Here is a 21,855-nt window from a genome sequence, read left to right on the forward strand (position 1 = left end):
TTTCAAATTTTTACAGTAAAAGCCTGGGGGTCGATCCAGGCATTTTTGTAAAAATGTATTAAGCGCATAGAGCCTCAAGGTGGGGAGCTGCCATCCTTGTCTGCCAAGGATCTTGGTATAGCCCGACCTCCCCTTATTCTTTTCATGAAGTGGTGTGTCAACAGCAGTGAAATGACTGCATTGTGCTTCTAAGACCTGGGGGTAACGGAGTAGCACTTACAACCCTAAACATCATACTGGCCAGGGTGGATGGGCCATTTTCATTTTTCTTTGCTTTCATTTACTTAGAGGTTAATAATCAGTAGCACGTTGAGCAGAATGGTATCATGGATATTCAGTAGAGTGCTACCAGTTAGGAGCATTGCTGAGTATAGATGGATAAAGCCCTAGTTAGTCAATTAAACTTTTCCAGCCAGCTTTAGGATTGCTCTCCGGTATGACCTAACTTAGCTGGATAAGTTATCTGCAGGGGCAGTTCTATCAAGAGGTGAGGCAGCCACCTCAGGTGGCAAAATGTGGGGAGCAGCCCCTTCCCAAAAACAACCCCACTTCTATGGCAGCTGCCTCATCTTGACACATTCATTATACCACAATGCCTGGGGCCCAAAGAATGGCGGGGCTGCTGCTCAAAAAGAGGCTGACTGCAGTAGACTCCATCCCACTGCAGCCTCAAGAGAGACCTAATGGAGCCTGAAGAGCGATGTGGCTATGGTTGACCCCATCCCACAGTGGCCTGTTCAAACCAAAAAGAGACATGAGGAGACTGGTGTGGCTGCGGCGGACTCTTCTCTTCATGCAGTGGCGGGATAGTCCAGTGGGACCTGAAGAGTGGCATGGATGCAGCGGACCCCCATCTCGCTGCGGCATGAAGCACAGTGGGGCTGTAGTGCACCCCATCCTACCGTGGCCTGAGGAAAAGAGGGTGAGGCCCTGTGTGTGTGTGTGTGTGTGTGTGTGTGTGTGTGTGTGTGTATAAGACAGAATAAGAGCCTGGATGCATATATGTGTGAGTGTGAGAGAGCCTGTGTGCCTGTGTGGGTGGTATGAAAAAGTAAGTGAGAGCCTGTGTGTATAGTATGCATGTGTAAGAGAGAACCTGTGTGTGTGTGTGTGAGAGAGAGCATGTGTATGTGCGAGAGAGAGCCTGTATTCATGTTTGAGGTAACCTGTGTACATGTGTGAATGAGAAAGAGGGAGCGAGTGCCTGTGTGCATGTGAGAGAGCCCATATGCATGTGTGATTGTGAGTGAGAGCCAGTATGCATGTGTGCGTATGAGAGAGCTTGTATGTATGTGTGTGTCTGAGAGAGTGAGTGCCTGTGTGTGTGTGTGTGTGTGAGAGAGAGAAAGGGGTGTGACGGAGTGCTTGTGTGCCTGTGAGAGAAATGTTGTGTGTATGCATGAGTGTGTGTGAGAAAAATAGGGTGCACATGAGAGACAATGTGATTGCCTATGTGTGTATGAGGGTGAGACTGTGTATGCATGTGTGTGTGTGAGTGAGGGAGAGAGAGCCAGTATGTGTATGAGAGAGAGAGTATGTATGTGAAACAGGATAAAGTAATTTATTTATTTAGGAACAGTTATAAATCACCTTACAGATTAAATAAATCTCTCAAAGCGATGTACATCTCACAGAACACCGCTCCCAATCCATGACAACCTCAGGATGATTGGAAATACAAAGATCTCAGGTATGGAGAGCGGGGAATATTTTATTTTTATTAGTTTTAATTCTTGGGTGTTATTTGATGTATTTGTTGTTTTGAAATATTTTATTAGATTTTGAGAACTTTTTACAATTTTTTTAGTTTAAATATTGAAGGATGTTCTGTTCATCAGCTGTTTTGAAATATTTATTCTTTCTGTTAGTATAGTTTTAATGTTATGATTGATGTGTTATATTTCTTGATTTTATTATTGTTTATTAGGATTTATGGTTTATGTTTTTGCATTGTTGCATTGTATATAGAATCTGGCTTCATGCGGTTTCCAGTTCAGTTTTTGTCTGCATGTTTCTATTTATACTTTATGGGGCATTTATCCTGGGTTTGGTGAGGGTCCGTCTGTATTCTGCATGTGTGACCGAGGTGAAGTATTCTGTTAGTATGCAGTTTCTGTGTAGGGATCTAATGCAGCTTGTTTGTTCTGTTTTCCTAATAAAAGGTATATTGGTGTTTTAGGGCCAAATATTTGAAGTGTTGCTTTTTCATAGGTATGATTGTTACTGTTTGAATGCTGGCAGTTAGTGCTGTTTTGGAATGGGAGGTTTACTGTATTGTAATAGTAATTCAGTTTATTCATGACCTTCTGAGGGCTAAGCCCACATCATATGCACTTTATAATAAGCTTAATAATACCATATGGTTTCCAAGGGTCTTTTTTGCAGGGATTTTTGGTTCGGCAACAGCACTGCATATAAAAAGAATATACCCGTTGTGATATATTTAATTCAGAAGACTATGAATGTCATTTTTCATGTACAAATCTTTTATTTTAAATGCATAATTTTTAATTGTGTGTGGTGAGGGCTGGGAAGGAGGGGGGTGCAAAGCTCTAAGGCTCGCCTAGGGTGCCTAATATGCTTGCACTGACCTGGAGAGAGTGCACCTCACAGAGACCCCAACCATTCATCCGTCTCCCATTTCTCCAGGGAGCAAATGCTAGGGAAACGTGGGAGGCATGTTGTAGGGTTCCTTTACTGTTATCACTGACACTCTTATTTGACATTTCTCTGGGGACCCTGACCCCAGCTTTCCACCTTCTGCAACATTTTGACTCACCAAAAGGATCATGTGCATAGGAGACTCCCTCCCCCCCCCCCACCCTCTTGATGATTTGACCTGTGCTATGCTTTTGGGGGGGGGGGAGGTGCCATGTCATCCCTCGCCTCAGGCAGCAGATTGCCTTGAGCTGTCCCCAGTTAGCTGTATAACTTAGCTCTGCCCTAGGGCACCTCCAACTTATTGAGCTAACTTTTATCTTCCTAAACAGATGGGCAGGTAAATTGGAGCATTCAGAGCAGTGGTAAATTTTAAAGCCCATGTTTGTCCGGCTAAGTCCTGAACTATGCAGGACACCCCATTTAAACATTGACTACCACGTCACTACAGTCAGTATTTATCGATAATGAGTGTCTTCTTTAAATCATTAGGGAAAGCAATTTTCCAGTTGCCCACTGGCAGTCTTAATACGTTCAGACTTTAAAGGAGAAACTACCTGGTTTCTCTTTCAAAATTAACATATATAAGTACACACACACCAAAAGCGGCTACATATTTTGAATCTGTTGTTTGTGTGTGTGTGTGGGGGAGGGGGAAAGGGAGGGCAGAATAACATGTACATTTGAAAATCAATGAACGTGCGCTATCTTCCTTCCCCTCTCTTTTCTTCTATGGCTATGAAGTTATCTGCACCACGTTTAGCTCCATTTGAGGAGGGTGTTTTTCAGTCGGACCATTTTAGCCAATGACCTTTTGAAAATTGTTCTTTAGAAATGAACAGTATACTATTCTTTGCATCTCTGTGTTTTTCTACATACAATATTCTAAAATCTATTCTTGCCAAGTCTGATTAAAAAGGCATGAGCAGCACTGAATGACCAACTTTGGTCAGATCTTTGAGGGACTGAAGTCAATCAATATATTCCGTAACCTAGGTTTAATGAGATATTTTGGAACTTAAAAGTTTTGGCTTGAATTATAACTCAGGCAAATGAGATTAGAATGGAGGTACAGGAAGACAGTGACCCACGTAGGCGTGAGAAATGCAGTGGCAGAGGGTGTGTCATTGAAAGGGATCTTAGACTGTCAGCCTGGTGGTTCAGCATACTGCCATGCAGCGGACCTGGTTTCAATTTCCCAGTGTAATGATCTGTAGCTGGATTCTTCCCCAACCTTCAGGTGGCGCTGTGAGTTTTGGACTATCTAGCTAGTACTTCTACCCTTTGTTTCCCCTGGTGGACATCTTGTTTCCTGCAAATACCTGTATTTGCCAGAGTTTTGTCCTATCTGCCTGTCTTCGTGTTCTGTCTCCTTTCCCGCATCTGGAAGACTTCTTTGCATTCAGAGTCTACATTCAGTGCTCTCTATTACTGGGTTCCTGGATTCCTGTACCTCACCCTGCACCAGGCCTTGCCATCCCTGTTTGTGCCAGGGTCAGTCCCCACTTCTCATGCCTCGCTGGCCATCCTCATCGGATAGCTCAACCTGAAGGGAAGGTGGCTGGGATAGGCAGAAGTCCCATTATTGTTGGCTTGGATTTGACGCCCCTAGCACTAGGCCTCTCATTTCTGAGGCAACTCATGAATGACAGTCACACCCAGGCTTGGTTTCAGCTTACTGGGCCAGTTGGGGATGCTGCAGAGGTAGTGTTCACAGCCACTGGTAGGAGGGAGATTTAGCTATTGCTCAGCAACATCTAGTGGCCAAACATGAGGTTCTTGCTAGTCGGTTCTGGAGGAAGCTGCCCTTTGTGGCTCCTGGCTAAGGACCGCTACTGCGACGGCTGGTCTGAATTGGAAGGGAATATACAATAGCGGAATAACCCCGGATAGCTGTGAATGAAGGCTCATGGCGCCGTAGCCCATTGGAGGCCAGTTCTGACTGAGCTGAAAGCCCAAAAAGGAAGCAGGAGGGAACATGCAATGCCCAAAATACCAGATGAGCTGGTAAACAGTACTGTTATTTCTGCCCATTTGACAAAGGAGGGGGAGGAGGAATGTGTTTCCTGTCGTTCCAACATGAACTAAATTCTCTAACTATAGCACTGTGGCCAAGGTCAAACACAGCGTTTGCAGCAGAGCCAGGGCTAGAACCCAGGGAATGCTGGTACTGATTGGTACAGGTCGGTGCTCATTTCCAATGGTTAGGCTGTAATCTTCCCTTCTTGTTGTTTGTGCATGATAAAATAACAACAAACAAATAAATAAATAAAGGATAAAGCAGCATTCTGTTGCAAAATTTGGGTCGGATATGCCTGCACCTCCAAATTCAGAGCCCTGCTTCGGATGCTGTTTGGCTCAGTCTTGCTGAAGGGGTTTCAGCACTGAGGGTGGCTTTTTCTTGGATGTATTCTTGCAGTCCGTGAGTGGAGTATACACAGGAGCAATCTGTTCAAAATTTACAATAGGCTTTACATCACCGGCAGAGAATACTCTCTTGGATTAGAATGCCCCAGAGTTATAGAATTTGGCTCATTTGCCAACAAGGAACGCTTTTACACAATGAAAGGATCCAAGGCCCATACTTAAAAATATCAGCACTGCTAGAAGCAATTAACCTTTGTAACACCTTTTGTTTCACTTGCAACAGAGACCTACACCAAGTAATGGGAAAACACATTGTGTGTTAAATTGAAGATGCTCAGCTGTAAGGTGTGGTGCTTCCAAGTGTAATGCTAAAGACTTGTTTAATCCACCGTGATCTTTGTCAAGACCAGACATTTTTTATGGGGGGGGAGCGGTTCTCAATCTGTCTGCACTGGGTCAGAGCGAAAGGGCACTTTTCACATACAGACTTTGCACCAAGTGTCAAAGAGAGGGTATGCATGCACTTGCACTTTGAAATGTGTCTTTTGCACCTGCTGTTACGACTGGGCTCCGGTCAGGAGTCGTGAACACCACCCAGAAGGGTGGCTCCAGGTTGAGAGAGACAAGAATGGCTGATACAGGGTCTGGGTCCAGGCTGGGTCAGGGCAGGCGGCAGATAGCAGTGTCTGGGTCCAGGCTGGGTCAGGGCAGGCGGCAGAAAGCAGTGTCTAGGTTCAGGCTGGGTCAGGGCAGGCGGCAGAAAGCTGTGTCTAGGTTCAGGCTGGGTCAGGGCAGGCGGCAGAAAGCAGTGTCTAGGTTCAGGCTGGGTCAGGGCACAGTAAGCAGGGCAAGGCAGGTCAGAAGGCCCGTAGGCCACACGCACACACAGAAGGCCCGTAGGCCACACACACACACAGGAGGCCCGTAGGCCACACACACACCGTAAGCAGAGCAAGGCAGGTCAGAAGGCCCGTAGGCCACACATACACAGAAGGCCCGTAGGCCACACACCGTAAGCAGAGCAAGGCAGGTCAGAAGGCCCGTAGGCCACACATACACAGAAGGCCCGTAGGCCACACACCGTAAGCAGAGCAAGGCAGGTCAGAAGGCCCGTAGGCCACACATACACAGAAGGCCCGTAGGCCACACACTGTAAGCAGAGCAAGGCAGGTCAGAAGGCCCGTAGGCCACACAAGGCAAGGAAAAGGCCCGAAGGCCACGCAGGGCAAGGCAAGGAAAGGCCCGAAGGCCGCGCAGGGCTAGGCAAGGAAAGGCCCGAAGGCCGCGCAGGGCTAGGCAAGGAAAGGCCCGAAGGCCGCGCAGGGCTAGAGCAGGGAGCCCAGGAGAGCTCGATGCCGAAGCACCGAGGCAACTGTCAGGCAGGGTTATAAGGACACACCCAGAGCACAGAGTGGACAGATAAGATGGACTGGGCCTGTCCGGAAAGCCAGCACTAGAGGGACCCCTGGTGGTGAGGCGGTTGCACTGCAGCCAAAACTGTAACACCTGCTTTTGGTGTGGGCACTCTTTTCCATGGGAAATAACCTGCATGTGTGTGAAGTCAAAAACGCAATCTTATCTGTGGTGTTTTCCTTCCCCCACCTTTTATAAATGAGGCTAAAAGTATGCAGGTTGTGGCTCACCACCTGCACTCTTAGCCATATTGAGGGAGGGCACATTTCAGAGATCCAACTTACATAGGTAAATCGCTAGTTACGCATAGAAATGGCCTTGAAGTATGTCCTTTTGAACTTTTAGTCCAGTAACTTGGAAAACATATTGTCAGGAGAGATTGCATGGCTTTTGCTTTTTGAACGCCCATGCTGGGTTTCAGGTAAGGGTCCGTGCAGACAGGTTTGTACAGCTGATTTCTAGTAACTTTTACTGGTTTAGGTGTAAGCTAGATTCTTTGCAGGCTCTGACACTCCTGCTGTTTATCATGCACAAGCTCTGGGGGTCACATAGGTCGCTTAGGCAGGGGCGGATTGGCCAATCGGGGGATCGGGCATCCCCCGGTGGGCCGGTCGCTCTAGTCACGTGGTCTGCCGAGCGCGGCCGTGACAGAGCCGCGCTCGGCAGACCACGTGGTATCTCCTGGGCCGGCCTGGGCGGCAAATCCCCGGGCCGGTCTTCATCCGGAATCCGCCCCAGCGTTTAGGTCATATCTCAAGACAGGACCTACATTGGCTTCATGCGTCATTCACATCATCATCTTGACCGCGCAGATGTTTTGGTTAAAGTGGTGTATCAAATACATAAATAAATGTCCACATAATTCTTTCATTGGTTCAATAAGAGTCCTGTTCTGTAAAAGCAAGTTCTTTGCGCTGCATATGTCACTGTTGTAGGACTTGCAAGTCTTACCTACATATGCAAGTCACTGGTTGGACATGACTACTGTTCTTTATATGTTCCACAAGATGCTCACTTAATCCTGAAAGAGTGCCAGAATTTCCAAACAGAAGGCTGTTCAGAGACAGGATGCTGGGGTTCGCTGGACCTTTGGTCTAGTCTGACTCCGTTTGGCAGGTCTTGGGAAGGAACTGACTTGAAATATTTCCCCTGGTAAGGTAGTTCTAAGATGAGCACCAAAGAATGTGAAATAAAGGAGGGGAGACCAGAATATCCAGCACCTGCCCTGCTCTCTCCCCTCCCCCCCCCCAATCCCTATATATACACACGTGTCTTAAGAGGAGAAAGTGTAAAAACCGCACTCTGTAGGGGTATGCAACATTATCCTCTGTCATTGTAACAGGGTAAAACAACAAAGGAACCAGCACTGACATTTTTCAGCAAACCTCTTGTAGGTGCCGAACCTGATGATTTGTCTTCCAGGAAGTGAAAGTAAAATAAATACAGCAAGCATAAAAAAAAAAAAAAATCATCATGAGACCTGTATCTTATTTGTCCAAAGTGATCATGTCATGGAGCTCGGTGACGTCCGCTCAGAAACCCTCTGCCTACAGGATGGGAAATCCGCCCTGGGTTAGGGGAGGAGACTAACTCAGCCTATTTCTCCCATCGCCAACTGGTGCAGGCTAGAAGGTTTGACCCATTTTCACTCTGCGATTTTAACCTTTCATTCTTTTCTGCTGCACCAGTCTGGAACCCCCTTGAATGCGATCTGTGCCCCACAGCTGCTGGCTGGGGCTATTTATAGGGTTTTGTTTCAGGAGCCTTTTTGGTTTTAATTATTTATGGTTGACCCCGGCATTCTAAATGGCTCCGGTGAGGATTACTTTTTCTTTCAAAATTGCTGGGTTAGTAAAGAAAGTAACGGCACGGCTTTATCCATGTAACTTGTAGGTCTCCTGCTGCCCCATTACCCCAAGTCCTTCGTTGGGTGCTGTGAATGAGTGAGGCAGCCAAGGAAAGCATTTGAGCAACCTGGCTGCAAGAAGCGGGGATGCCTTACTGGCTCAGCTTGGGGACGTTGCTTTCTGTACCTCCTTCCTTAGAGCCTAAAGGTCATGAGCAAAAGATTCCCATGCCACATTCTCAATAGGAAAATGAGCTTGTGGTGCTGCAGCATGCATGAGAGCCCTGATTGTATCTAGGTGCTGTCTGTCATGAAGTTGGATGGATGGGGACTGCAGGGCCTGGCTGGAGAGTGAACTCCCCTTTCTTCCAAGTGGTGTTCAGATTTTTCTCCTCTTGGGCTTTGCCTGTGACTGGTGAGGGTTTACTAGTTTGTTGTGAACAATCCAGACCCTGTCAGGTTAGGGCCCTTTGGACACAATACAGTTCTCTTTTCCACGTGAATGCAAGGGGTTTGTATTTGCGGGACACAGGTTTATTTCCAGTTTGTCTGCTTCAACAGCATTCCAGTTAGGAGTCCAGCTCCACCATAGCCCTCAGCCATTGACTGCCCGAACACTGGGCCTTTCCCAGCAACCCTTTAAGCTCACCGAGGACCAATTCGGATCCTCGGGGGCGGGGCCATGTTCCAGGCTAGCCCTGGTATGAAGCTGCCTCAATTTAAGTTACTCTGTGGCCTCATTAGCACCACACCAGCCTTTGGCTGGCTGGAGCCGGGTTCAAGGCCCACCAAATGCTGTTTTTGCCCTGACATTCTCTTTCTCTCGCTCTCTCAGCCTGTGCCGAGGTAAAGGTAACTCAGTGGCGAGGATCTTCTCCAGTCTTCAGATGGGCAGCTGGCTAGGTCAAAGCTCTTTGCCCATATTGTGGCAACTGACTCTTGAGCAGAGTTAGAGGCTTTTGTGATGCGTGTGGGCCTAGGGGATGGACTGCAAACAAAGTTCAGGAATGATGACTGTACTTAGAGAAGAATGAACACTAGAGTGTGACCATAAAGTAATGCACAGAAATGCCACCTTGGGCACATATCTACATGCTTGACCATATGGCACACAATGTTTTATGCCCCTTTCAAAATGGTTATTTGAAATACATATTTAACAGATCTAGCGAACAACTTGTTTTACTCCACCTTCCCTTATCCCCTTAATAATTTTTGGGAGTTTATCAGCTACCTTAATCTCACATGTGAAAACATTTCCAGAGCAGGCTGCTGTGAGTTAGGTGAGGATCTCAGGTAACGGAGGGAAGGGTGTGGTCGTGGGGAAGCTGCACAGTAGGAAGATAAATCCTTTTTGCTTTGTTTAGGTTTTAAGATGGGCTGCAGTTGTCCGGTTATAGATGGGCAAACTGTAAGGGCACGGTCGTCAGCGTCCTCACCCTGTAATCAGATTTGCCTTCTGTGTCCTGCAGAGCCCCAGAGGTCTCCGGGGGCCCTGTTATATAACCGAAAACCTTCCCTGTCCTCGCTGTTTGCATAATACCCTGTAAATGCAGTCTATAAACGCTGCCTTGCCGGCTGTTGATATCAGAATATTAGTTTTGTTAGAACTATTTCCCCTGAATGCATCAACTTCCTGCGCCTGTACTGTAATCCTCCCCATCAAGATATTTCAGGTGACAGGTGGAAAATTGTTCTACCGACTGTGGGAGACAAAATTCATCCCTTCTGGCAATTTCCTGCGAAGGGAAAAAAAACTGTGAAATAAATGTGCAGTAACTTGTGTAAATAATTCTTCAATATTATCACAGAAAAGCAGCCTGTTTTGAAATGTCTGGCTTTTAGGCTAACTTCTACTTATCTGAACTCTGAAATGTGATTTCCTCAATATGTTGATATGTGCATAATTCCAATTTATAGATATTAAACTGGCTGTGCTTTCCATCAGGGTCTATTACTAGTTATAAAGTCAGAGCGGAGGCTTATGAGCCTTCACCAGCTCTTAGCGCCGATTGGGTTACATGGGGGTATGTCAGCTTCACTGATAGGAAGAGAGACTGGATGGCTCCGGGGCATTGGCACAAGGTTATGGGCACAATTCAGATGTCTCAGGTCAGCGATTCCTGACTGATATTGTCTTCTTAGAGCAAGTGAGTTGGCGGTCTTTGATCCTGTGCGGCAGCTCTCTTACTATTCTAGCACTGAGACCTTTCATGTGTCTGCATCAGTGCACCTCCCTACTGCCCTACAGCACCCCCTACTGTTCCAGTGCGGAAACCCTCCCATGCGGAACCTCTACAAGCCTGCTCCACCCCTTCCCTGCAGCACCCCCTTCTATTCCAGTACTGAGAGCCCCACCACACAGTTCTAGCAATGGATCTCACTCCTTGCCTGCTATTCTAGATGTACGAACTTAGGGAAAGTGAACAGTCTTTTGTGATTGGAGCTTAGATTACCTGGGCTCGTAGAATGCGTCAGAGCTATGGATAGTGTCTCTGAACCTCCTGGAAAATGTAAACTGAATGTTTGCTTATTGTTCAGCTTTGCATAAGATAAAGGGGACAGCCAGTGTGGCATTTTTTTGTAGTCCCTTGTCTTCTTGCCACCTGCTCTGCAAGGATTTCTGTGATGCACTTTCCCCGTCTCTAATTTTGCTTTGCATATTTATGCACAACATTGTGGCTAATTTCCCAAACAATATGGTACTGTCTCGCAGAGCGTTGGATCCTGCAAGCTGTTGGTCTGAAGCTCAGTAAACAGAAATGCGCTTGCGATATTAATTTGGGAGCCTGAGGTGATTCTAGTGAGCGCGATGCTAATGAGGGGAAGGTGAGATGCTCCACAGAGCATCAGCAGCTGGCTCTGGGCTTTTGTGTTGGTGGGGCGGGGATTGGGGTCAGGGAGGTCATGTTGACGCTCTACCAACCAGCAAAATGTCAGTGTGTGAAAGCATTCAAGGCGATTCCATTTCCCCACGCTTGCTTGTCTCCTGAATGCTTTTGATTCTAAAGAGGCAGGAACAATTTGCAAGCCAGTCTGGAGCTTTACGAAAAATTCATGAATAATTTCATGTGGATTGCCATGTCAGGCCTGTTAGATACCATAGAAATAATGATCAGCAAACATGTTGTAGGTCAGACCTTCTTATTTGAACTTACTTAACTTCCAGCTAGTCCAATAAAAAAGTCTGGCCTACAGCATGTTTGTTGACCTTTATTTGAAAGACAGCGATGCAGGAAGTGGGGAGGTGCAGCTTAAATTTCCATTTCTCCAATGATTTCAGTGTAATTGCTGCACTCATCTTTGGTGACCAGTTCACTGAACGTGGCTTACCGTTCTATGAGAATTGTTGCCAGAACGTGACCCCCATACCTCCCACAGTGGTAAACTGTGCAGTCTCACTTCGACTGTTTTTAAGAGTGCAGCATGCAATTTTGTGGGTTGCTTTTTTTTTTTTTTTTGAAGGGGGTGGAACTAGGGCACAGGCTGGTATTAAGCAGTAAGGCACTAGCAGGCTGATGTCCACAGTGCACGGCTCAACACACGATTGGACGTGTGTTTTGGACGCATGTCCATAACCCCTGATGCAAAACAGGCTTGTGAGGCTGAGGCTATATTACCTATTTCCCCCGAGGCAAAAAAAAAAAAATGTGCACGACGCACGCATTTTAACCCACAAAAATTACAGAAAAGCAGAAAACGCTGCTTTTCAATTTCTTTTTTTGGTTCTCATGACTTAATATTGTTGCAATATTAAGTTGAGGAACTGAAATAGGAGAATTAAAAAAAACAAAATTGTGCCGCGGTCAGGTTAGGAAAAGGGTTGCTCAATTAACGTGCGTCCGTTTTCCTAACCCGCTGACAGCCACCTCTCCTGGGCGCCCGCTGTCAAGGAGGCTCTACGGGCGCACGATTTCCCCTAGCGCCTCCCTTTTAACGCAGCACCCGATCTAAATATTAAATCTGGCGTCCGGGAGAGGTGGATCGGTGCGCGTTAAAAGAAGCGGGCGCTGAATCATATTGGATCGGCCTGGAGGGGGGGCAGAACCTTTGAGGTGGGTCCTGTAGTTTTTCGCCACCCAGGCTAGAAGGCAGCGATTCTCAGCCCTGCCCTGGAGTCGCACCGGCCAGTCTTGTCTTTTGGATGTCTATCATGAATATGCAGGAGACGGATTTTCATGCACCGGAGACCCAGCACACCCCCTGAAGAGCAGTTTATTCTCCTGCGTTAAGTGGCACACATTAACCCTTTTAGTGCAGTTAAGCATCCAGCGTTAATACTTAAGGAATCCATTAGCATCCATTTTTGCTTTAATTAGGTCATTTGTGTGCACATTACCTTACCACAAGGTAATGCCAACACACATACAAATGACATGTGTTGTCTATGAGTGTTAATTAACGCCAGTGTTAATGTGCATTAAATGTGGGCACAGGCCCCAGAAGTCTTAAGCTTTGATGCCGAATGAGAAGTAATCATGACGGTTTGTCTTTGGAAGCCTGTAATATTGTTCGGCAGAATTTTTGTGCTCTTGAAGAAATGTTCTATAACTGCAGATTTGCTTTGGTTTATCGTATTTTCACTATTTATCTCAGGATGGTCCTAAGGCGCCAAACCATGGCCATGTCCAGGTTAGTTTTGCTTTGAGTTTAGTCTTTAGTGACACGCACTTGGTAAGGTATTAGTACTGCATTCCTGTGTTATTGGTTCTAGGTATTATTTTCCCAGTAATCTGGTTTTGACAGGAATATATTTGCTGCACCTGACCACTGTTGCACTCTTGATCCTGTTTCCATTGATGTACAGCCCTCCGCCAGCCAGGTGGCCAGACCGACCGACAGCACCCAACCGCCTCAGAAACCACTCTTATTCCCTGCATTGTATGGGCCCGCGTGCTTGCATGTGCCGTGTGAGAGTGAGGACTGCATGTCCCTCTGAACGTTTCTCCAAGAAAAAAAAAATGATCGTCGAGTGCCCTGCTTGTGACTGTTCCAGTTTCCCCTGCCCGACCCTGGAGTCCGCGATGGTTTGGAGGTGATACTACTGTAACGAGCTGTCCTGCTGAAAGAAACGGGGGAAGGCGAGACGCCTTCTGTTCATCAATAAGCAGGAAAACTGCTGTGCCTAAGGGGGTGAATTTTTAAAGCGTTAGCCACCTAAAAATCAGCGTATGTGTGCATAATTGCCATTTTATGAACATCGAAAGGACACGCATACTTTACGTTTCACGCGCACATATGCATGCAAAAATACGGATGGCCTATGGGGCCTTCTGGGACAAAGCAAACAGCTGCATGCAGAAGTTGCTATTTTAAACATATACATTTGACAATTTAATCGCGTAATTTTACACTTGCTGATTATAATGCATAATTGATATCAGACTTGTTTATTGTGTCCTATTGTCTGGGTAGGAGGTCTGGGTGAACTGGGGGAGTTCAGGCTGAAGAAACAGGAGGGTCTTGCTGACTTGGAAGAAGGGTGAACAGGTGGAGGAATCGGGAAAATGATTTCAATTACGTGTGCGTGTTTTAAAATATACTGACTATCATGTGTAAATCAGGTTTTATGCGTGCATGTCCTAATTTATTTTTTCCATGTAAAATATATGTGTCTATATTTTAAAATTGGTAGATAAAGAACGCGCATTCGGTGCATTGCATGTATTCGCGCAGAAGCAGAATATGTTGCAGGGTAGAGAGATGCATCTTTTATAATGTGCATGGGTTATAAGATACTATATTGCTCCATGTGGCCATGTACGTGCGTATATGCAGCTGCATGGAATTGTTTGAAAGTCACCCTCAGTATTTTCTTACAGACATCTGTGTTGGTGCTTGTGGCAGGTAGACCTATTCAGTTGTGTTGTGGTCTCCTCTCTCTGGGCCGCACGGGGTTGATGTCGCCTAAGCTAAGAAACCCCTGTTTTGTAATTGGGTTTCTAAAAGCTTGAGATGGGAATGTCTCCTTTCAACATCATAAATATTAAGCATGAGTGGGAAAGCTTCCCCCTGATGCACGTTGGACAGTCTGGCGGGATAGAATATTAAGTGAACTTTAGGCTGAGTTTTGGAACAAAGCAGAGCTCTGCCAGCGAATCGGTTTGCTTACTCTCCCTCATTACACACAAATATAATTATCTCGGCCTTTCCTCTCTCTCGAGACAGAAATGGGCATCAGCCTCTTTTTTGCCTTGATTGGCTTTCTTTCACAGCGCTTCCCCTGGCTCCCAGAGGGTTGGACACGGCGGCTGGGAAGATTGCCTCTTCTCTGCTTTCATTACGCCCTGTTCCATTTACTGCAGACCCAGAAAATTGCTTCTCACTCCCACAGATGACAAAGTTCTGATAAACCTCATGCTATGCAAATGCCGAGTTACAGAGCAAGCACCACCACTACTCGCACGTGCCAAGCACAGTGCAAAAAACACAACCCTCTCCCAGTACCCACCCCTGGAACCCCCCCTCCCCCCACCAACAAAAACACACACTGAGCCCCACAACACAGAAGCCTTAATGCCCACACCCAGTATACACCCCCAACACCCACCCACACAACATACCCAATACACACATCCGGCACACTCCCCAACACGTACCCTGCAACATATGTCCCCACTATTCCCATGCACGAAATATACGCCCAGTACACACCTGGTCACCAAACCCTTCCTCACACTCATCCCGCACACACATGGTATGTGTGCATATTTATCTACGTATATATCCACCTTTGAGAGTACCTGATGTAACTGCCTGCCGTGGGCTACTTTTTACCTTTGGATTTTACCCTGAATTTTCAAACAGGACTTAATGTGCACAAGGCCACTTTAGAAATTTGCAGGCGTGCTTACCATGCCCCGGATGTTACACCTGCTCCCGAAAAATGAAAGCATGCGTGTAAATCCTTTCCCCACCCCCCAACTCCATGCCCTGGAAAACCCTTTTCCACTGCAGGTGAAAGCGTGCACTGAAACAGGTTACGCGCCGTGCACCCTTCTACACGCAGGACTCACAAACTGTTTCTCAAAGTGTGATCTATACGCCTAGAACAGTGCTGTGTCTCGCACAGAAATAGCCCACTCTCACTCACTCTCTCTCTCTCTCTCTTTCACCGTTTATCTAGGTATAAATGTAAACCCACACACAGAGTGGTATCCAATGATGTTGTTTAATGATATGAAAATCAATTCAGATAATCACAGAGGACATTTTCAAAGGCTCATTTGGGATCTCTGAGTGTAGAGTGGTCGGTAACATGAATCTGCCTTTATGGATTTTTAGTTGCCTGAAAGGTGGCTCTCTTAGCCACATTGAAAAGGGATATGGCGTGGGGGAGGGGGACGGGGGTTGGAAGCTGTACACAAAGTTTAATAAATGTCCACAGATATTGGGCATGAGACAGTGACTTTTAGCATGCGAGTGTGCGCCTGCACCTTTATCCCCAGAGCCAATCTTCCATGACAATGCACTTGGGCACCCTGTGGTTGAAAATTGGCTGTGTGTGTGGAGGCACAGCGCTCTTTTGAATATCTTTTTAAATATATTTACCTCCCTTCCCTCCCCCCCCCCCCCCCTTCAGTGTCATCCTGTCTCATGTAAGCTTGCCAGATAACCTCTGTCATTTTTGGATATCAGTTTCCCCGCTCCTTAATAGTAAAGGCTTCATCAAATAAAGGATTCCATTGTTTCTTGACTTTTTTTTTTTTTTTTTTTGTTAAACCATCATAAAAAGATTTAAAGTCCTTCATCGTATTTTCTTCCCTACTGCATAAACTTCACAGCTGCTGCGTGGAAAGCCATTCTCTGAGAATGAAAGAGACAGGAGCGGCCTGTGATGGCTTGATCTTTGGTCATAAAACCATCGTCTTGTGATAACTGAGTGGGCTTCGAGTCCTTGAAGCTGTCCGCAGCCCATGACAAGTGATTAGGAGGTTGAAAGCTACCAAAAAAAAAAAGGGCAGATATTCCAGCAACTTTCAGAGGAGCTAGGAAAGGGAAAACATCAAGAAAAAGATAGCGAGGAAAGCAGCAAGCTGAGCGTGGTTGTGTTATGTGTGAACATGGATATACAGCGAGAGTGAGAGAGGGGAAGAGTGCATTAGCAGGGCACACAGCAATGGACAAGATGTACACACACCGAGGGCAGTCTGTGCCCCATAGTGCTCACAGTCAGAAGAGATGGAGGCGTGAGAGAGGTGGGGGGTTAGAAGAGAGTCAGTTGCAGGAATGGATTCATGTAAATCGTATAGAAGGTGCTGAGATTTCTAGAGGCTCGCTCACTGCCTCCCTTGATGAAAAGCATGCAGAGTTTGGAAGTTGAAATATTGGAGGGAGGGGGGTGGTCTCTGTGTTCTATCATAAGCTGGGGGAGGGGAGGGCTGGAAGTGGGGGAGGGACAAGGGAGGAAGGAAGCGGGTGTGTGGTGAGAGTGGGTTGCGGTTGGCCTGGGTAAAATGAGAAAGGAGGACAGAGGGGACAGTGTTGGAGATGGAGAGCATGGGATGGATGAGATAGCGGTATTACCTTGGATTGAGTTAACTTCATACATTTAGGGGAGGAGTTTAAGGCTTTTTCTCCCCATTCTGTCAGCTCGATACAGTAAAGTTCAGTTGAAGATTTCTCGTCTGTAACGAGCTCGCTGCGCACAATTCGGACGCGTAAGGCAAACCAGCGATACAGTCTCCAGTTTTGCGCGTCCGTAGCGCTTCTTAAAACAGACGCGTAACCCTTCCCGCACCCGGCATGTAAATGAACGAATTAGCTGTATAATGAAGGAATTAGCTATTCCCCTCCGATACCATAACGGGCACTCAGGTTCTCTCATTAGTAACGCACTGTTTTGCCGCGGCCGTAACGTGTTAGTTTACCGCCTTCCCCTAGTAGGAGTTAGGACTGTGAGTCTAGTAACAAATCCATCGACACCGCTTAAGATACTCAAAAACAATAAAACACAATTTAAAAAAAAAGCGATACAGAGATGATCGAGAAAATGTAATGATGTGGGACACATAAAACCTGTCAGAAGAAAAAATAAAAATTTTTAAATACCTGTCGGAGGGCCGCGTGGGTCCAGGCGGCCGGCGGCGGCGGGAGCCGGGTGGTCGCGTGTTAAATCTAGTCCGCGGGCGGGTGGGCGCCTGTTCCAGGCAGCAGCGGCGGCGGGGGGACACGCGTTAGTTCGAGACGGCCAGCGGGCGGCGGGTGGTCGCGTGTTAAATCTAGGCCGGGTCCGCACAGGCGCGCATTCATTCACTGCCGGTGGGGGCTGCCGGAGAGGCAGCCCCCACCGGCAGTGAATGAATTCATTCATCCAGGTGGAGGAGCCGGCTGCTTTCGCCACCAGCTCCTCCGCCTGGATGAATGAATGCGCGCCTGTGCGACCCCTGCGATTCGGCGCTCAAGGCAGTCACATGCCGTGACGTCACGCCTTGAGCGCCGAATCGCAGGGGTCGCACAGGCGCGCATTCATTCACTGCCGGTGGGGGCTGCCTCCGGCAGCCCCCACCGGCAGTGAATGAATGCGCGCCTGTGCGGACCCGGCCTAGATTTAACACGCGACCACCCGCCGCCCGCCGGCCGTCTCGAACTAACGCGTGTCCCCCCGCCGCCGCTGCCTGGAACAGGCGCCCACCCGCCCGCGGCCTAGATTTAACACGCGACCACCCGGCTCCCGCCGCCGCCGGCCGCCTGGACCCACGCGGCCGTCTGAAACTAACGCGCGTCCACCCGCCCGCGGCCTAGATTTAACACGCGACCACCGGCCCCCCCGGATCCCGCCGGCCGCCTGGACCCACGCGGCCCTCCGACAGGTATTTAAAAATTTTGATTTTTACACTTCCTGGTGCCTGTCATTTCAAATGTCATTTGAAATGACAGGTACCAGCGCACCCAGGTTACTGTATAGGCGCTGTATTAAGCGCCTATACAGTAAAATGGGTTACGCGGGCATAACCCTTCCCTACCGCTTTAAAGCCGCGGCATGCATTTGCATGCGATTAGAGGAGAGTATCGGGGAGTTAGTGAAGAGAACTGTGCGTGCGGGGAGGAAGGGTGCGCCTGACACTACCTCACTGTTTCTACCTCGACCGTACTGTATCGACCTGACACAGGTCGATACAGTAAGGTCGAGGGTTGGTTGGGAAACAGCCTGGTAAATCAGTGAAAGAATATCCAAGTGCACACGTGAGATTTGTGTAGTATCTATGTGCTTTTCTCATGTCTGAAGTGCACGAAAGATTCCTGAAGGATGAACAGGAAGGGAGGCGATGTTGTAAGTGTTATTGTTACCCCCCGGTTCCATGTGGGTTAAATGAAGGCACGGGTGGGGAATAGCTTGCCCAGGGTTGTGCAGAGTGTGTGGAAAGGGACTACGAACTTGGATGCAGCTACAGATTCTAGTAACCAGATCTCACGTCGTCCCTTAAATCCAAGTGCTATAGCATGACCGCTGTAAGAGAGAAATGATGGGTAGGCAGAGCAGCTCAGGGTGGACAGAAAAGGGGGGGCCAGTCTTTGGTGCAACACATTTAGAAGGCAAAAGAAAAAAAATTATGCAGCAAAACGTTTTTGTATTCATTTGTTTGAGTCTGTTTCAACTGTTCTCCCGAGAGTCGATCACAGCACTGCTCCGATGGTTTGCCATGGTGTTGTCACTGCTCCGCTGAATATGGCAGTGGTTTGAAATGGAATTGGTTTTCGGTTGCAGTCTGAGGAAGGGTCCTGAGGGTTCTCAATTGCTCGAGGTGCTGCAACCGTCTTTTGAATTCAAGGTTTTTTTTTTTTACTGAACCTGTCAAAGTTTTATCACCAGTGTGGACCGGTAATTTTGTGTTCCCTCCCCCTAGGTGCCGGAGGTGAGAACAGTGAAAACCTTCCGGAGTCCTTGCCATCAGCCCCAGGTACCCTGCCACACTTTCAGCTGGAGCCGGATGATGCCTACATCATCAAGAGCAACCCCATCAGCCTACGGTGCCGCGCCATGCCCGCCACGCAGATCTTCTTCAAGTGCAACGGCGAGTGGGTGCACCAGAACGAGCACGTGTCGGAGGAAAGTGTGGACGACGGCACAGGTGAGCAGCGGACGGGTGGGACCGGGTTGCCTCTGGTCACGGAGTAGAAACACTCCCGAGCGCCCACAAAACGCGCTGGTGTGGCGTGGTTGGGGAAAGAGGCGGGAGAAAGCAAGTAACTGATTTTGTCTAACTGAAAACCAAACCAAAACCTATGCATTGCAGCACCAGAGGGAAGACTAGCCCCGCAACATCTGGCAGGAAAAAAGCGATAACTTTATTATCCCTTGTGCAGGGGCTACGGAAATTCCTGAAATCCTTCAGCCGGCAGCAACTAGCTTAAGGTCTTAATTCCGACCCAGGGGCTCACCATCCCTGACCGTTTGGCATTGATTTTGACTTAAAATCACCCCCCCCCCCCCGGATCCCTGTGATTTTCTAGTGATGTGTCTGATGGCTGTCGGGCAGAAATATTCTCTCCGTGTGCTCGCTTGTACTTCGGTTAGCATGCATCTCTTCTCTAGCGCCCTTCTCCAGAGTCGGTAGCGCCAATGCAATTATGAAACTGTCCCGTCGATACATGACTCAGTGTAAACGATGAAAGAAGGCCAAAAGCTGAGGACGGGTTGCAGATCTGAGGAGGGGATGTTTACAAAGGCAGATCGGGAAGCCTTGTGCGAAGCTGGAGACGAGTGGGCCATTCTGAATGTTGCTCGTCTAGTGGAAGGGGGGCAGAGAGAAAACGTGGAAAGAAAGGGACCTGCGACGGCGAGGGACTGACAGAGTAGCACAGGTGTAGGCGGGAGAATGAGAAATCAGAGCGAGTGAGGTCATGAGATGTCCAGGGAAGAGAAGTTAACAGAGGGGGCCCATGCCTGTGACAAGGGACGTGGAACAAGCTAAGCTCTGTCCAGTCTGTTCCTTCCTGCCTTTCCCTTTCCTCTTATCCCTCAAACACTCAGGTTTGCACTGTATTGAAATTTAAGTAACCCTGGCCCTCTTTTACACCATCCTAGCGCGCCCCCCCCCCCCCCTCCACCAAAGGTTAAACCTGCTAGAAGTTGCCAAAGACTCTCCACCCCTCCCCCCCACCTCCTGCTCCCAATCAAGATGGAAGTCCAGTAATCCCCGCCACTGCCCGCCGCCTTCTCATTTAAACAAATACATTTGAAAAGAGCTGAAGCTTCTTTGCTATTCTGTTATGCATGGCACATCCAGTGCAATTAATTCATCCGATGCCAACATTAGTGACAAAGCCACCCAGCAGTGCACAGCACATCGCTGCCAAAGGCAGAAGGTTCTAGTTTGCAAGATTAGGCTGCAGAAGAGAGAGTGCGGGTTACAATTTGTACAGTTGTTTAGGAAGGTGGGACTTAGTGCTTCATACGGGCGTACAGCCGCCCAGGCACAAGGGGACGCTGGGCAAGCATGGAGCTGCTCATATAGGTAATTCCCTGTACCTCCAGCCTCTGTTCAGCCACTGGGACACTTTACAAGAAAGTTAAGAGTAATACACAGCGGGCTCAACTCATTTCTAACTGATCCTCTGTCGTTTTAATGAGGCCAGTTTTCAAAAGCCATTTGCCCGTGCAAACCGGGCTGTCTGAAAATAGCCTGCCCTGTGCGTCGTTCCACAACTCATATACTTTACTCGCATTTTTGTGGTGGCGTTCGAGGGGGCGGGGGTCGGTCGTGGGAGGTGACAACACATGTCGTTTTGGCAGGGGGAAAAAGTATCTGCAGGAAAAGCAGGTGCAAATCGGTGCTTTTTTCAAAGGGAAGCTCTGCACCCGCTTTCCCTTTGAAATAGGTGCAAAATCCACAGGTAAGAGTATCTGTGGACTTTGCTCATGCCCACGCTGTTTGCAGTATTGTTCTTGTAAATACCACGGTGGATGGGAAGCTGGAGAGGAGGGGGGGTCCTCAGGTAAGTCATATTAAAATGCTTGAAATTAATGAATGTATCATTAAAATTAAGACCGGCCTTTTAGCAGTGAGAACATGGGCCAATACTTCCTTGGCTTGGGTTTGTTTTTTTTTCATTTGGACTTTGCCTTATGGGTGGGTTTTCAAGAGTTTTATGCCATTTTAGTATTGTATTTGTATTTTACTATTTTTTGTTGTAGTTCACTTTGAGGTTGTCATGTACTGCCTCAGTGGAACCCCCACTAACACCCAGTTAATCTGAGGCTCCTGCCCAGTACGTTTTAGGCCTGCCTACACCTGTTCACATGCCCCTGCACTGCAGCCTCCCACCTGCCAACTAGGTTCTCACTTGCCTCTGGGTAAGTACCCTGCCTGTAAGCTCTTCCCTGTTGGTTTCTAGGGAAACTGAGACCACACAATTCCTAGGATTCACACAATTCCTAGAAATGCACCTACAGACCGATTACAGAAAAAATACTGGGATAATGAATCAGGGAGAGTTAATAAACTACTGAGTTTATTGACAAAACGTGGAAGCAGTGAACAGAAAAAGATTCAGTTTGCAAGAAATAACAGGTAAAATAGGAAGGATTAAATAGCAAAAGTTAGCTAAATATTTTTTCTCTGTACTTA

The 21,855-nt window shown here is 47.7% G+C and overlaps 1 protein-coding gene across 1 annotated transcript in view; it reads left to right on the plus strand.

The window, feature by feature from the left end:
- Nucleotides 1–21,855, plus strand: part of UNC5D (unc-5 netrin receptor D) — a 549,276-nt gene that overhangs the window by 278,270 nt on the left and 249,151 nt on the right. The window contains 1 exon segment of the mRNA XM_029603886.1: nt 19,132–19,356. Within this exon segment, the coding sequence (XP_029459746.1) occupies nt 19,132–19,356 (225 nt within the window).

This window comes from Rhinatrema bivittatum, chromosome 5, assembly GCF_901001135.1.
Source record: "Rhinatrema bivittatum chromosome 5, aRhiBiv1.1, whole genome shotgun sequence".
Classification (NCBI taxonomy): Eukaryota; Metazoa; Chordata; class Amphibia; order Gymnophiona; family Rhinatrematidae; genus Rhinatrema; species Rhinatrema bivittatum.